Here is a 12,638-nt window from a genome sequence, read left to right as displayed (position 1 = left end):
AAAAGAACTTTTATTATGCACATTCGAGAACATTCAGAAAAGTAGAAGGCATGGTATAATAAAGTCCTAGGGACTAGTCATTTCACTGCGATGATTATTGATCCAATCTTGTTTCATTTATATCCCCATTCCCTCCCCCTTCCCCCTCCCCCAGGATTATTTGAAAGCAAAGTCCTGACATACTGTTTTATTTTATTTTACTTTACTTTGTATTTATTTATTTGACAGAGAGGACAAGCGGTGGGTGGGGGGGTGTAGTAGCAGAGAGAGAGGGAGAAGCAGGCTGAGCAGAGAACCCAACACAGGGCTCGAACCCAGGACCCCAGGATCAGGACCTGAGCTGAAGGCCAACGCTTAACCAGATGAGCCACCCAGGCGCCCCCTGTCATATTGTTTTAATTGGGAACATTTCAGAGTATGCCTAGGTAGGGGAAGGCATGACCTTAGTGTCATTAGCCCACGTAAGAAGACATTAATTTGTTATTATCATCTAATATCTATAATTCATATCCAAACTCCCCTCTTGTCCACAACATGTCTTTTTTTTGTTTTGTTTTGTTTTGTTTTTTTGTGGTTTCTTAAAACTTTTTTTTTCCAATTTATTTATTTTCAGAAAAACAGTATTCATTATTTTTTCACCACACCCAGTGCTCCATGCAAGCTGTGCCCTCTATAATACCCACCACCTGGTACCCCAACCTCCCACCCCCCCCACCACTTCAAACCCCTCAGACTGTTTTTCAGAGTCCATAGTCTCTCATGGTTCATCTCCCCTTCCAATTTACCCAAAAGCACATACCCTCCCCAATGTCCATAACCTTCCCCCCTTCTCCCAACCCCCCTCCCCCCAGCAACCCACAGTTTGTTTCGTGAGATTAAGCACAACATGTCTTTTATAGCTGCTTTTCTCCCCAGTGCAGGGTCCATTCCAGGTTCGCATGTACATTGTTATATTGTTGGCTGGATGGCTTTAGTTTCCCTGTTTATTGACATAGTGAGGTGAAATTCACACAGTCTAGGATTTGCCTATTTAAGACGCACAGCATGGAGGTCATAGAGTTACACAGCCATCATCACAATTTTAGAGCATTTTCATCACTCCAGGCCCCAAAAGCCTTTGGCACCCACTAATGGACTTTCTACCTCCGTGGATTTGCCTCTGCTTAAACGTGGACTTGAACCCCGTGTGGTCTTTTGGGTCTGGCTTCTTGCACTTACAACAGTGTTTCAAGGGCCGTGAATGTTGCAGCTGTGTTAGCAACGGTGTTCCTTTTCTATGGCCCAATAGTATTCCATCTAGGGATTTACTGTCTCCTCTCATTTCTGGCTTTTAGCTTCTTTTAATCTAGACTATATTCGCCACACATTTGGTCTTCCGTCTTACCCCACGGTGACTCTATTTGGGAAGAGTCTGGGTTAGTTTAGAATGACCCACGTGCTTAGTATAATGTTTTCTTCTGCTTAGACTTGGGGCTCACAGCTCTGGCAAGAATGTCTACCACCTGGGGCTTCCCAGGTTAGCATCCTACCCTCGATGTTAACCAGGAGTTTGAGCTCCCTTTGAATGTGATGATCCCTTTGTAAGGGTACGCTTTCCCTTTCTGATTAGCCGGTAATCTGGGCCGGGGGGGATGGTGGGGGGACAGGGTGAGACCATGGGCATATCCTCTTCCTTCACAGGCTTTTCATTCAGTCCTTTGAGCATCCTCGGTGACCGTGGCCTGAATCCATTTTTGACTTTGGGGTTTGCGAATGGTGATTTGGGGGGGCACCTGTGGCTCAGTGGGTTAAGTCTCTGCCTTTGGCTCAGGTCATGGTCTCAGGGTCCTGGGATCGAGCCCCACATCGGGCTCTCTGCTCAGCAGGGAACCTGCTTTCCCCTTTCTCTCTGCCTGCCTCTCTGCCTACTTGTGATCTCTCTGTGTCAAATACATAAATAATTTTTTAAATGGTGATTTTGGGATGCTTTATCCATTTTTATGGGCATTCTTCCATAAAGAAATACTGGCCCCCACTGCCTTTTGAAGTTACTCATTTGTAGTCATTATTCATAATCAGGCTCAAATTGTCCCAAATTTGGCTTGTTGGAACTTCTCTCTGCTGGCGCCAGGGTCCTTTTGCGTAGATCATATCGTTCTTTGCATGGTCTCTAACCTCCCAGAATAATTAAGATGTTCCAGATCTGTAACATCTGGAACGAGCCATTTCTCCCAAGGAGCCCGGTTCCTCTTAGTATGGAATAATATTTAGAAACCAACTTCCAGCTAATAGGCGGTCTCCCAGTGATGGAGGAGTCATTCCTTTGGGGCCCTTTCGTGAAGTGCTACCGGGGTGTGTGTGTGTGTGTATGATATGTGGAGATATATGTGTATGGCATATATATGACATATATTTATGTGGATGATGCTGGAAGAAAGCCACAGGCTATCAGCAGCAAGCCCAGAGCCCAGGGTGCCTAGAAAAGCCTGGGGTCATCTCCTGGTCAGCCCTGGCTGAGACCGCCCCCCCCAGGAGGGCAGAGAGGGGGAAGGTGGTCACACCCACACACTGAATGCCCCCCGACAATGCCATTACTTGTACTGCTGTCTCGGCCCGAGTTACGGGGAGGATGGCCACCTCTGTGTCCGGCTTCCTTCCATACAGCCTCTGACACAGTGGTCCCCAAATCCGGGTTTGTGGGTGATGGAGATCTTTCTCCACCCCTGCAGACACACTTGGAAAAGAAGAGGGTGTCCCCAGCCTCCACGTGGGGAGCTGGAAGAATATAGAGGGAAGTGATATTCAGCCTGGGGCTCTAATTTCCTCTGCTGACCACACCCGAGGCTCCCCTCCCGCAGCCCCCTCCCTGGCACGAATGAGCCTACAGGAGATCCCTGCCTCTGTCGCAGGATAGCAGCACCTGAGCTCCTACCTCGTGGCCTCCGTCCTCCTCCCCAGTGGCCCAGTTTGGGCAAATGCCCTGGGGTACCACTGATAGCCCAGGAGGGTCCAGGGTAGGCGAACTGGATGCGCCGATGGTTTGAAAATATCTGCAGAAGCTGTGGTTGGTCACAAGACTGAGGTCGCCCCAGAGCCTGCTGGGGCTGCTGGAGCGGCTGCTAGAGGTAGGGGAGCCTTGATGCATGACAGAACATAGACCAGCGTGTCCCCAGCAAAGGCCCCCAAGCTCTGCTTCAGAGGCGCTGGCCCCCCGGAGAGCTGCTAGATCAGCTCTGGGAGGTGCGGTTGCGACCCGATTTAGGGCCAATTCCTGCTCATTCTTAATGCCCTCCAAAGCCTGTGGACCACTGAAAGCAACCAGCGAAAGTGAGAGAGGTCATGTGACTTGGTAGGGGACTCTTGTCTGCAATACTCTTAGGGTATCGGGTTCCATGAACCGACTTTCCTTACCAGCCCAGGTGGGTCTGGACGGGAGTAAGGGGATGAGCAGACCGTGAGCAGGGCTCTGTCAGGCTTCCCGTTTTGTGTGCTGAGCAGAGGGGGTCCTGAGGCACGGCTGACCCCTATACCCAGATGTTCATCCTGCCGGTGGTCCAGGGCTGTGCTGGCCTCGGATGGGATGGGTTGGGAGGGGATGGGATGGGTTGGGAGGGGGGACCGCTGGTTCCCCAAGGCTGGCTGAGAAACCTCTCTGCCATTCACATCCTAAGGTTCTGCCGGAGAAAGAAGGCTGTGGGTCCCTTTAATGACCCCAACAGTGCCTTGGTGAACCCCCTTCCCCACTCATTGAGTGGCTCGGGATAGAATGGCCAACGCATGCCCAGCTCGGAGACCCTCTTGAATTACTAATGAAACTGCTACTAACAGGGCAATGAAGACCCAGAATGGACCATCCTCCCCTTTAGGGTCACAGTCTCCTGTGACCAGGGTGGTGTCTTCAGCTGGTAATCCTTAATGTTCTGTCCCAGAACCATGCTGGGACTGGGGTAAGCTGCTCGGGACGCGTGGGCTCGGAGGTATTTGGGACTATGGCTTATTTTCTGGAAGTGGAAAGACATAAAAAGGCAATCCAAAGGCTGAATGAATGAAAAAGCAGGAAGGCATCTGTGCTGAGAAATCTCTCCTGCCTCTCAGGGTCGGGAGAGCAGCACCTCACGGAGCTGGCCAGGGGTCCCGTGCAGATTGCATAGTTGAGGGTTGGATATGTCGGACCCCAGGGGCATTCAGAGTAAAGAAGTCCTGTTCTGAGTCCTTGGTGCCAGGGGCTGGTGGCCTGCTTTAACTCTCTGCTCCCCCCAGGGGCAGCGTCTGCACATTGAGGCAGCACGCGGAACGGCTCACCAGCAGAGGGCAGCTGACGCGTTCGCTCCCCAAATCAGGGGCTGGAAGAAGAGGAGGGAGACCTGGTTTGGAGCTGCTCCCTGGGAGCCTGTGCTGGAGGCTTCCTTGCACTCCTTCACCTGCAAGCCCGGCCAACCCCCTTCCCCCCAGGAGCATTGTAGGGTCAGGCACACTCCGGCCTGCCCTCTTCCAGACTATGGTGACTTAGGGGTTAATGGGAGCACACGCATCCCTGAACTTCCCCAGCACGGGGCTCTCCTCGGGGAGCCCCGCATAGAAACCCGAAATGTCCAGTATGGAGAACAGCTTCGATGATGTCTCTTGCCTCTCTCCCCAGAACCTGGGATCCTCCTCACCAGGCAAAAAGCAGAACAAGGAAAACACCATCACGGTAAGCGACTTCTGGGGGAGGGGGTGCCCACAGGTTGGGGTGAGCTGGGGCTTTTCTGCCGTGCTGGGCGGTTGCCATGGCAATGTGGACCGCCGAGTGCATTCCCAGCCTGGCATCTGGGAAGTTCCAAAGCTTGGATGTTGCCGAAATTCTCCCTGCCTCCCCGCTAACCCCCAGTCTACCCCCACCGCCCTGCCCCATGTCTCCTGTTCATATCACCTTTCACTTTTTTCTCTCCCAGATTAACCGAGTGCAGGCGGGGTAGGAATGATGCAGAAGCCATTTTTCCAGGGCAGGCGGTTGGGGGGGTGGTGGTACACATGCCCAGGCGGGTTGGAAGGGGTGGGCCTTGCTCTGTGCAGCGATGTGACATGTAAATTACAGTCACGCTGAGGTTGCTTTAGCACGGGGTGACTTGCGGGAGATGTCAAAGTTAAAAACAAGAGAAAGCACCCTAAGAATAGAGTCCCGGACGGGAGGACAGGAGCAGGCGGCTCCTGCCTGGGGTGGCCAGCCCGTCTTGCTCCTCCAGAAGCCCGCCAAGCCCCCATGGGCGAGCTGAGGAGGACCCCCCCTCAACACACCCACACCAGCCTCGTGTTGGGGAAAGAGGGCAAACACCTTGTGCGGGTGCTCAGGCTGCAATAACTTGGGGACATGAGAAGTGTGGTCCTGGGTGGGCCGCTTGGTCGTGAGTGCAGGGGAGTCGGGAATGGGGGTCCTGCTCCCTTAGGCGCCAGCGGAGGCAGGAGCCGTTCTGACCATCCCCTCAGAGATGAGACTGAGAGTGGGTCCACTTTCCTGACTCGTGCAGGCTGAAAATCTTGCTCTGGGAGAAAAGAGAGGGTTGGATACACAGTGACAGCAGCAACAATAACTGTTGCCCTTTTAGTGTGCACTGAGTATGCACCGGTAGTGTTCTTTTTTTTTTTAAAGATTTTATTTATTTATTTGTCAGAGAGAGAGGGAGCAAGCACATGCAGACAGAGTGGCAGGAAGAGACAGAGAGAGAAGCAGGCTCCCTGCTGAGCAAGGAGCCCGATGTGGGACTCGATCCCAGGACGCTTGGGATCATGACCTGGGCTGAAGGCAGCCGCTTAACCAACTGAGCCACCCAGGCGTCCCGACCAGTAGTGTTCTAAGGGGCTCACTGAGCTCTCCACTCGTTGTGTGAGGTGGAAGTACAGGACCAGCCTCAGGTGACTGTGACTGTGAATGAAGGCTCTGGGGCCGGGGGGTGGGGGTGCCTGTTAAAGCACCTACTATCTGCACAGAAGCCTGGGGTGAGTTTCTCTGCCCCACTGTGCCTCAGTGTCCACATCTGTACAATGGGGAGATGGGGGGTGCCAGTGCCCTGCGGATAGGGTAAAGACTAAATGAGTCTGTATACAGAAAACACTTAAAACAGAGCCTGGCACGTAGTAAGTGCTCAGTGCACACTCATCTTCTTGACCCTGTTTATAGATGGCAGAACTGAGGCAGGCGGCCGTGCCTCGCCCAGCTGGGATGCATCGGGATTCAGAGACCTGTGCTCTCCTGGCCTGTGGAGGTTGTCTGTGGAGGATAGTGGGGCCTGAGACAGGGTCTGAGGCAGACCCAGGGACAGACCTTCCTAGTGCCACAAAATGCCCCAGGCAAAGCAGGAACCTCCCTATAAAGTTCCCCGGAACAGTGCGGAAAGAGGGAGAAGGAGGAGGGGCTGGTATATGAGAATCGCAGAAGAAAAGTAAAAAGGACAAATGCAGAGCGGAAAGCACTTTGCTGGTGGGGATGGTCCTGGTGGCCCCGGGGTGAGGCCCGAGTCACCTGCTGTGCCCTGGCTTTGGGCTAGAACTTGGCTCTTGGTCAGGGTCTCCTCCGGTTCATTGTCTGTCCCTGCCTTACATCTTCCCTCCTCCTTCCCGCTGACCTAAATCAGAGCTTCTCAGAGCGAGCCAGCAAAGTGGAGTAGGCAGCCGAAGCCTCTGGGACACTTGTTTAAAATGAGTTCCTTGATGGCTTCCTAGACTGACACTTAGTTGATCTGGAGCCCAACCTGGATGGACGTTTGTACTGTCACCAACACCCACCCCCCCACCGTGGTTTTATTTATTTTTTCTTTTTTTCTTTTTTAAAAGATTTTATTTATTTATTTGACAGACAGAGATCACAAGTAGGCAGAGAGGCAGGCAGAGAGAGAGGGAAGGAAGAAGCAGGCTCCCTGCTGAGCAGAGAGCCCGATGTGGGGCTCGATCCCAAGACCCTGGGATCACGACCTTAGCCGAAAGCAGAGGCTTTAACCCACTGAGCCACCCAGGCACCCCTCACACCGTGGTTTTAAATAAACACTTAAGCCTCGGGGAATTTTTGCTGGAGAAACTGAGGACAGGAGGGACTGCCCAGAGGGCACCGAGCGGGCAAGGAGCAGAGATGATGTGTCCGGGCAGAGATGAGCGAAGGCCTGTGTGCTGCTGCTCCTTCCTATGCACATCGCCCTCCCTCCCCCCTGCCCCGTTTCCAGCCCTCCCTCGGGGCTCCGGTTCTCCAGAGCTCATAGTTTCCCAGGGAAGAGACCCTGCAGGGCCGCTGGACAGAGTAAGGGGAAGGAGGGATGTCCGGCTCCTGGGGCACCGGCTAACTTCTCCAGGCGGGTGGGGACGGGGTATGGAGGGGGTAGAAAGCAGTCTCCCACGTTGTCCGATCCCACGGAGTGGACACTTGCAGGCATTCGCTGAGTTGCTCACTGGGCAGCAGAGGATCTGTGCTGCCAGGTCCTGGGCTGCGTCCCCATAGAGTCCGGATTGAGCTTGATTCTGACATTGCAGCTTCCCCTCCCATGGCTGGCCTGGAGCGAGCTTTGGGCCTGCCCAGGCTCTGAGTGGGCTGCTTGATTAGGACTGACAGGCAGTCATGGCTTCTCCCAGCCCTCGGCACAGACACGGTGTGCCAGAAATCTAGAGGATTCTAGAGGCGATGACTACAAAGCTGTAGTAGCCATATTCCTCTCCTGGAAAGAGGAGTCTGAGGGACTCCCGTCATCCTCGGCTCCCACTTCCTCGTGTGGCCCATCAGATGCCCTGGATCCCTGGTGGGCAGGGGGAGCTGGTGGGCTGGAAGTGAGCCCTTGGGGTCTTTGCTGCTTGCACAGACCCTGGCTCTGACCCACTCAGACCCACTCTTGCACACCCTTGCACGTCAGCCTCCCTCCAGAAGCAAACACAGAGCTAGCTGCCAGATAGCTGGGCAAGGGATCATGGGGGCAGAGAAGGGGTTCTGGTATTTATCTACAGGTTGGAGAAAACGGTGTCGGCGTGAAGATGCTACTGGTGGAGGACGGTGACCTCAGAGGACCGAGGGTGGGGCTCACTCCCCCAGAACTGCCCCTCTCCCCTCTCCATACCTCCTCTCCTGCTCCCTGTCGAGCCCCCCTTCCTACCCGAACCCCTGCTTTGGGTGAGGTGTGTGGGAGGTAGTGTGATGAAAGCTAAAAACAGGCGGGTTGCCTAACTTCAGACACAGGCTCTGCCGAGACATGCAGGCTGTGTGATCTTGGAGAAGTTACTTCACCTCTCTGTGCCTTAGTTTGCTCCTCTGTAGCACAGGGCTAATAATGGCATCTGCCTGGCGGGGACAGCACTTAGGGCAACGACTGGCACGTTTTCAGCTCTTCTTGGAGCAGAAGGTGGTTCCTGAGCATTTTCCCTGTGTTTGCAGGGAGGAGGATGCCATCCGGGTTCTCACTGTGCCCAGGAGGCCTTGGGAGGAGGGCAGGCTTTGTCCCGCAGGTGGTGTTAACCTGGAAAGTGGCTCTCCGGGGGGTACAGGACTCCACACCTGGGAAGTTTCCATGGGGAAAGTCTTCTCTACATGTTCTTCTTTTGGATGGGAGCCTCTCAATTGTGGGCGGTGGTCCTGCATATCGAGGGAGGCTTATTACCAGTGGTAGATTTATCCCAGAGCCGTGCAATCCCTTGCGTACTTGTTTGCTTCTTCGCGAGGCTATAAAGTTGCCGAGTACAGAGACTGTTCCGTCCGCCTCTGGCCTGCACCAGAAATGCTTACTGAGCACCCCCAGGGGCTTCTGTTTGCCAGGGATGAGGGAAGCAGCAGGGAAAGGGTCTCCCTCCCCTTGTGGAACAGACGGTCTGGCTGATTAGATGGTCGTGAGAAACGTAATTACAAATGTATGTGTGCTAAGTGCTGGAAAGATCTAGCATCTTGAGGGGCACGTGAGCAACGTTTGCACGCAGTCAGTGGACGGGTAGCAACGTGACTGACAGCCAAGATGATGACCGATGACACGGGAATGTGTGCAAGGCTCCTGGTGGGGTCCTTGAGGACGGGCTCCCCAGGGATTCCCAGTGGTTACGACTGCCTGCCCCCAGCGGGCTGGCGGGGGTGCAGGGCTCGGAGGAGCATTGGGGTAATTTATCCCTGTGGGCCAACCAGGAGCAGACATCCCCAAACCAGAGCTGGGAGAGGTGGGGATAGGCACCCTGGGGCCCCTGGCCGGTCCATCCTAGGACCGGTGTCCCCACAAAGTGGTAGAAGCAATGACAGGGATGAAACCTCACCCTCTCCATCCCCCCTCACCTCTAGCCCCCAACAGGGTGCTCTAAAAGACATTTGTGTCCAATTCCGAGTACCTCCATCCCCCTAGTTCCATGATGCTTAACACCCGATCTAATGTCTCTGTTGATTTGTCATTGGATTTCGTTGAAATTTGCACGGACCCCATTATTAAGCAACACAAGGGTGTCCCGTGATCGCAGGTATGTAGAAAGAGAATAACCAGCCGGTGAAATAAGGAATATGCGAACTTTTGGAATCTGGCCCTTGTTTCCATGATTGTCAAAGCCTTGGTGGGAGACTTCCCTCTGGGCACCCCTTGAGGGTGTCAGCCTGAAAAAAGGGTTTGGGGAGACTGTTGCCTGATGCTGGGCATCATGGAGAGGCTGGCCCTCCCCCACCAGGAGGCACCAGGAGGCAATTCCCCACCCTGGGGCCTCCCTCCTTGACCTTGGGGAATTTCCATGCTCCAGGGTTCTCTGGGTTCTTCCTGCCCCTGGTCTTTCCTGCCGCACCACGCTTCCCTCCGGACCGGGCATCTCGGCCCTTCCTTTCACCAGGTGTGTGTAACCCAGAGGAGGGCGCTCCTGTCCTTGGCTGGGACCACAAGAGAGACCCCGGGCCCCTGGCAGCCGGGGCGGGATGTGGGACGATGTCCACGTGACGTGTACTTAGCATCCCGTGAGCCCCTGAACCCCAAGGTCAAGGCTGGGGACCCGTGGACCTGACTTAGCTTACAGAGGAGTTTCTTTGCCCAACATGCTGCTCTTGTTGACGTCCTTGCCGTTCTTCCCATTAACTTTGAATTACATGCCAACCTTTAAACCTGGAGACGCTTCACGCAATCATCCCCATTTGCAGCCCCTCTTGGGTCGTGTCACCCGATGGCGACCCACCGGGCTCCTCCTGCCGGCTTGCCAACAGTTTGCAGGAGGAAAGAGGCATCTGCTCGTTAGAAGGATCTCGCAGACCCTGCCCCTTCCCAGAGCGGAGGCCGGTCACCCCCACCCAAACTGCGGCTTCTACACAGGCAGCCCCTTGCCCCTTTGCACGGCTGCCTCGCACTGGAGTTTGTGGCCTCTGTCCAGAACCCCAGGGCTTTCTGCACCGTTTCTCCCACATCAGTAGGTATGGGCTCCCCAAGGTTCTGCAGCTCCCACAAAAAAACTCCCTGAACGGGCTCCCCAGAAGCACATCCCAGCCTTGAAGCGACACTAGCAACAGAAGTGGCAAAACTGTTTCCACCTGGCGGGGAAAGCTAGGACATCGCGGACATGCTTGGGCAGGAAGGTCCGAGACAGGCCCCAGGAATGTCTGCACTGCCCTCTCCTGGGCGAGGGCCAGCCCCAAGCACCCGTCCTGCGTGATCGCTTTCAACTCTTTTTCTGTAGAATACATACAGTGATTAAAACGCGCAACGTAACCTCTCCACTGCCTAGTTCCTGTTTCTGGAAGCCGGGGATGTCGTCAGCTTCTAGGATTCTATACCTAAATAACCAAATGTGTCCATATTTTCTCTTCCTCCCCCCCCACCCCTTCTACAAATGGTAACAACTCTAAATACTATTGGATATCTTGCCTTTTTTCTTCCTGCTGAGTAATAGAACCTAGACTTTCTCCCGGTGTCTTCGGCTGTCCATGCAAACCCCAAGAGATGCCCCCCCCCGCCACCGTCCTGTGCTCTGTTTAGCCACTCCCCTGCTCCTGGGACTGTGTTTTTCTGTTACAGATGGTCTGAAAGGCTGTGTGCGCGTGTCATTGCACACACACGCAGATACGTCCGCAGAGCGCCCTTTTCCGAATTGCAGTCCCTGGTTTGTGGGTTTGAGAGGTCCTGTTTCACTGCCCTTCAGAGCACTGGGACCGGTTCTGGCCCCTTTGGGGTGGGGTTGGGTGCTGTTACCCCTCACTTGAAATTTGAGCCCCTGGAGCATCCCCAAGCCCTCGGGGCACATTCTCTCAAGCTGGCGCTGATGGGAGACCTCGGCAATGCTGTGTTCCGGGGGCAGAGCCTTCCCAGCAGCTCCCAGCCTTCCAGGTGAGGCATTTTCTTTCCTGTTCTGTGCCCTGCAGATAAACTGCGTGACGTTCCCTCACCCAGACACAATGCCGGAGCAACAGCTGCTGAAACCGACCGAGTGGAGCTATTGTGACTATTTTTGGGTAAGCGTGCCTCAGTTTCCCCCACTGTGTGACAGCACCATCCCCTCCCCCGACCCCGGAGGACACCCAGAAGGGGCTTGAAAGGTCTGGAGCTCAAAAGAGAGGGTCCGCTCCTGTCAAAACCTGCTGGTAGACTGAGCATCCAAGGGAGAAATTTAAAACCCTCTTTGGAGTCCAGATTGTTCCATAAATCTCAGAGAATGGACAGGGTTTGCGTTCAGGACAACACGGAAACCCCAGACGGAAGTCAGATAAGCAGGAGGGTTACTTCCCGGCTGCTTGGTAAGGGCAGGAGACTAGAGCTGACTTGAGTGGAGGCGCCCAGGCGGCTCCATTGGTGAAGCGTCCGACTCTTGGTCTCCACTCAGGTCTCGAGAGATCTCAGGGTTGTGAGTTCAAGCCCCGTGCTGGGCTCCAGGCTGGCATGGAGCCTACTTGAAAAAAAGGGGGAAAAAAAAAAAAAAGATGATATGGTTTGGTTTTTTTTTAAGATTTTATTCATTTATTTGACAGACAGAAATCACAAGTAAGCGGAGAGGCAGGCAGAGAGAGAGAGGAGGAAGCAGGCTCCCCGCTGAGCAGAGAGCCCGATGCGGGGCTTGATCCCAGAACCCTGGGATCACGACCTGAGCCGAAAGCAGAGGCCTTAACCCACTGAGCCACCCAGGCACCCCAAAAGATGATATGTTTTATCTTAGATGTATTTTCGCACAATTAAATAGGTATCTTTTGACAAATGGACGGCCCACCTGCTCAGAAACTCTAAGAATAGCCCTCGGCGTGCACATTTTAAGTCTGCAGTGACTTTCAAAGTACGATCGCCTCCTTCTGGATTCACATAGTGCTGATGGTTGCTCAGCCTTGTGAACGTATTAAAAGCCAGCAAATTGTATACTTTAGGAGGAAAAAAAACCAAAAACACAACTTTCACAGGGACCCCGAGGAACAATAAATAAACAAAATAAAAGCTGTTTGTTTCCCCACCGTGCGGGACGGATTGCTTCCCGTTTTTAGATTTGCCAGCCAAGCACCGGACAGAAGTGCTGTGTTCCGTTGACAAGTCTCTTGGTCTCTCAGAGATGCCTGGCAATTCCTGTTGCCCCCCACCCCCCGTGTTTCTTCCAGGTCTCGGGGGGGGGGGGATCTGTGCGGACAGGGGCTGCAAACACTGTGAGGAGGGCTCTGTGGGGCCGCGGAGGTCAGAGTGTACGAGACTCTGTAGGTCCCAGGAGCATGCTGGGCTTCCTTCTGTTTG

At 54.1% G+C, this 12,638-nt stretch overlaps 1 protein-coding gene across 5 annotated transcripts in view; it reads left to right on the top strand.

Moving 5' to 3' along the window:
- GAS7 (growth arrest specific 7) overlaps window positions 1-12,638 on the top strand; it is a 191,359-nt gene that overhangs the window by 155,915 nt on the left and 22,806 nt on the right. For all 5 annotated transcript variants that reach the window (XM_044249090.1, XM_044249092.1, XM_044249094.1 and 2 more), the window contains exons 5-6: window positions 4,619-4,672; window positions 11,294-11,383. In XM_044249090.1, coding sequence (XP_044105025.1) covers window positions 4,619-4,672; window positions 11,294-11,383 — 144 coding nt within the window. The remainder of the gene's footprint in view (window positions 1-4,618; window positions 4,673-11,293; window positions 11,384-12,638) is intronic.

Source organism: Neovison vison, chromosome 5, assembly GCF_020171115.1.
Source record: "Neovison vison isolate M4711 chromosome 5, ASM_NN_V1, whole genome shotgun sequence".
Lineage (NCBI taxonomy): Eukaryota > Metazoa > Chordata > Mammalia > Carnivora > Mustelidae > Neogale > Neogale vison.
This window is presented reverse-complemented; position numbering and strand designations above follow the sequence as displayed.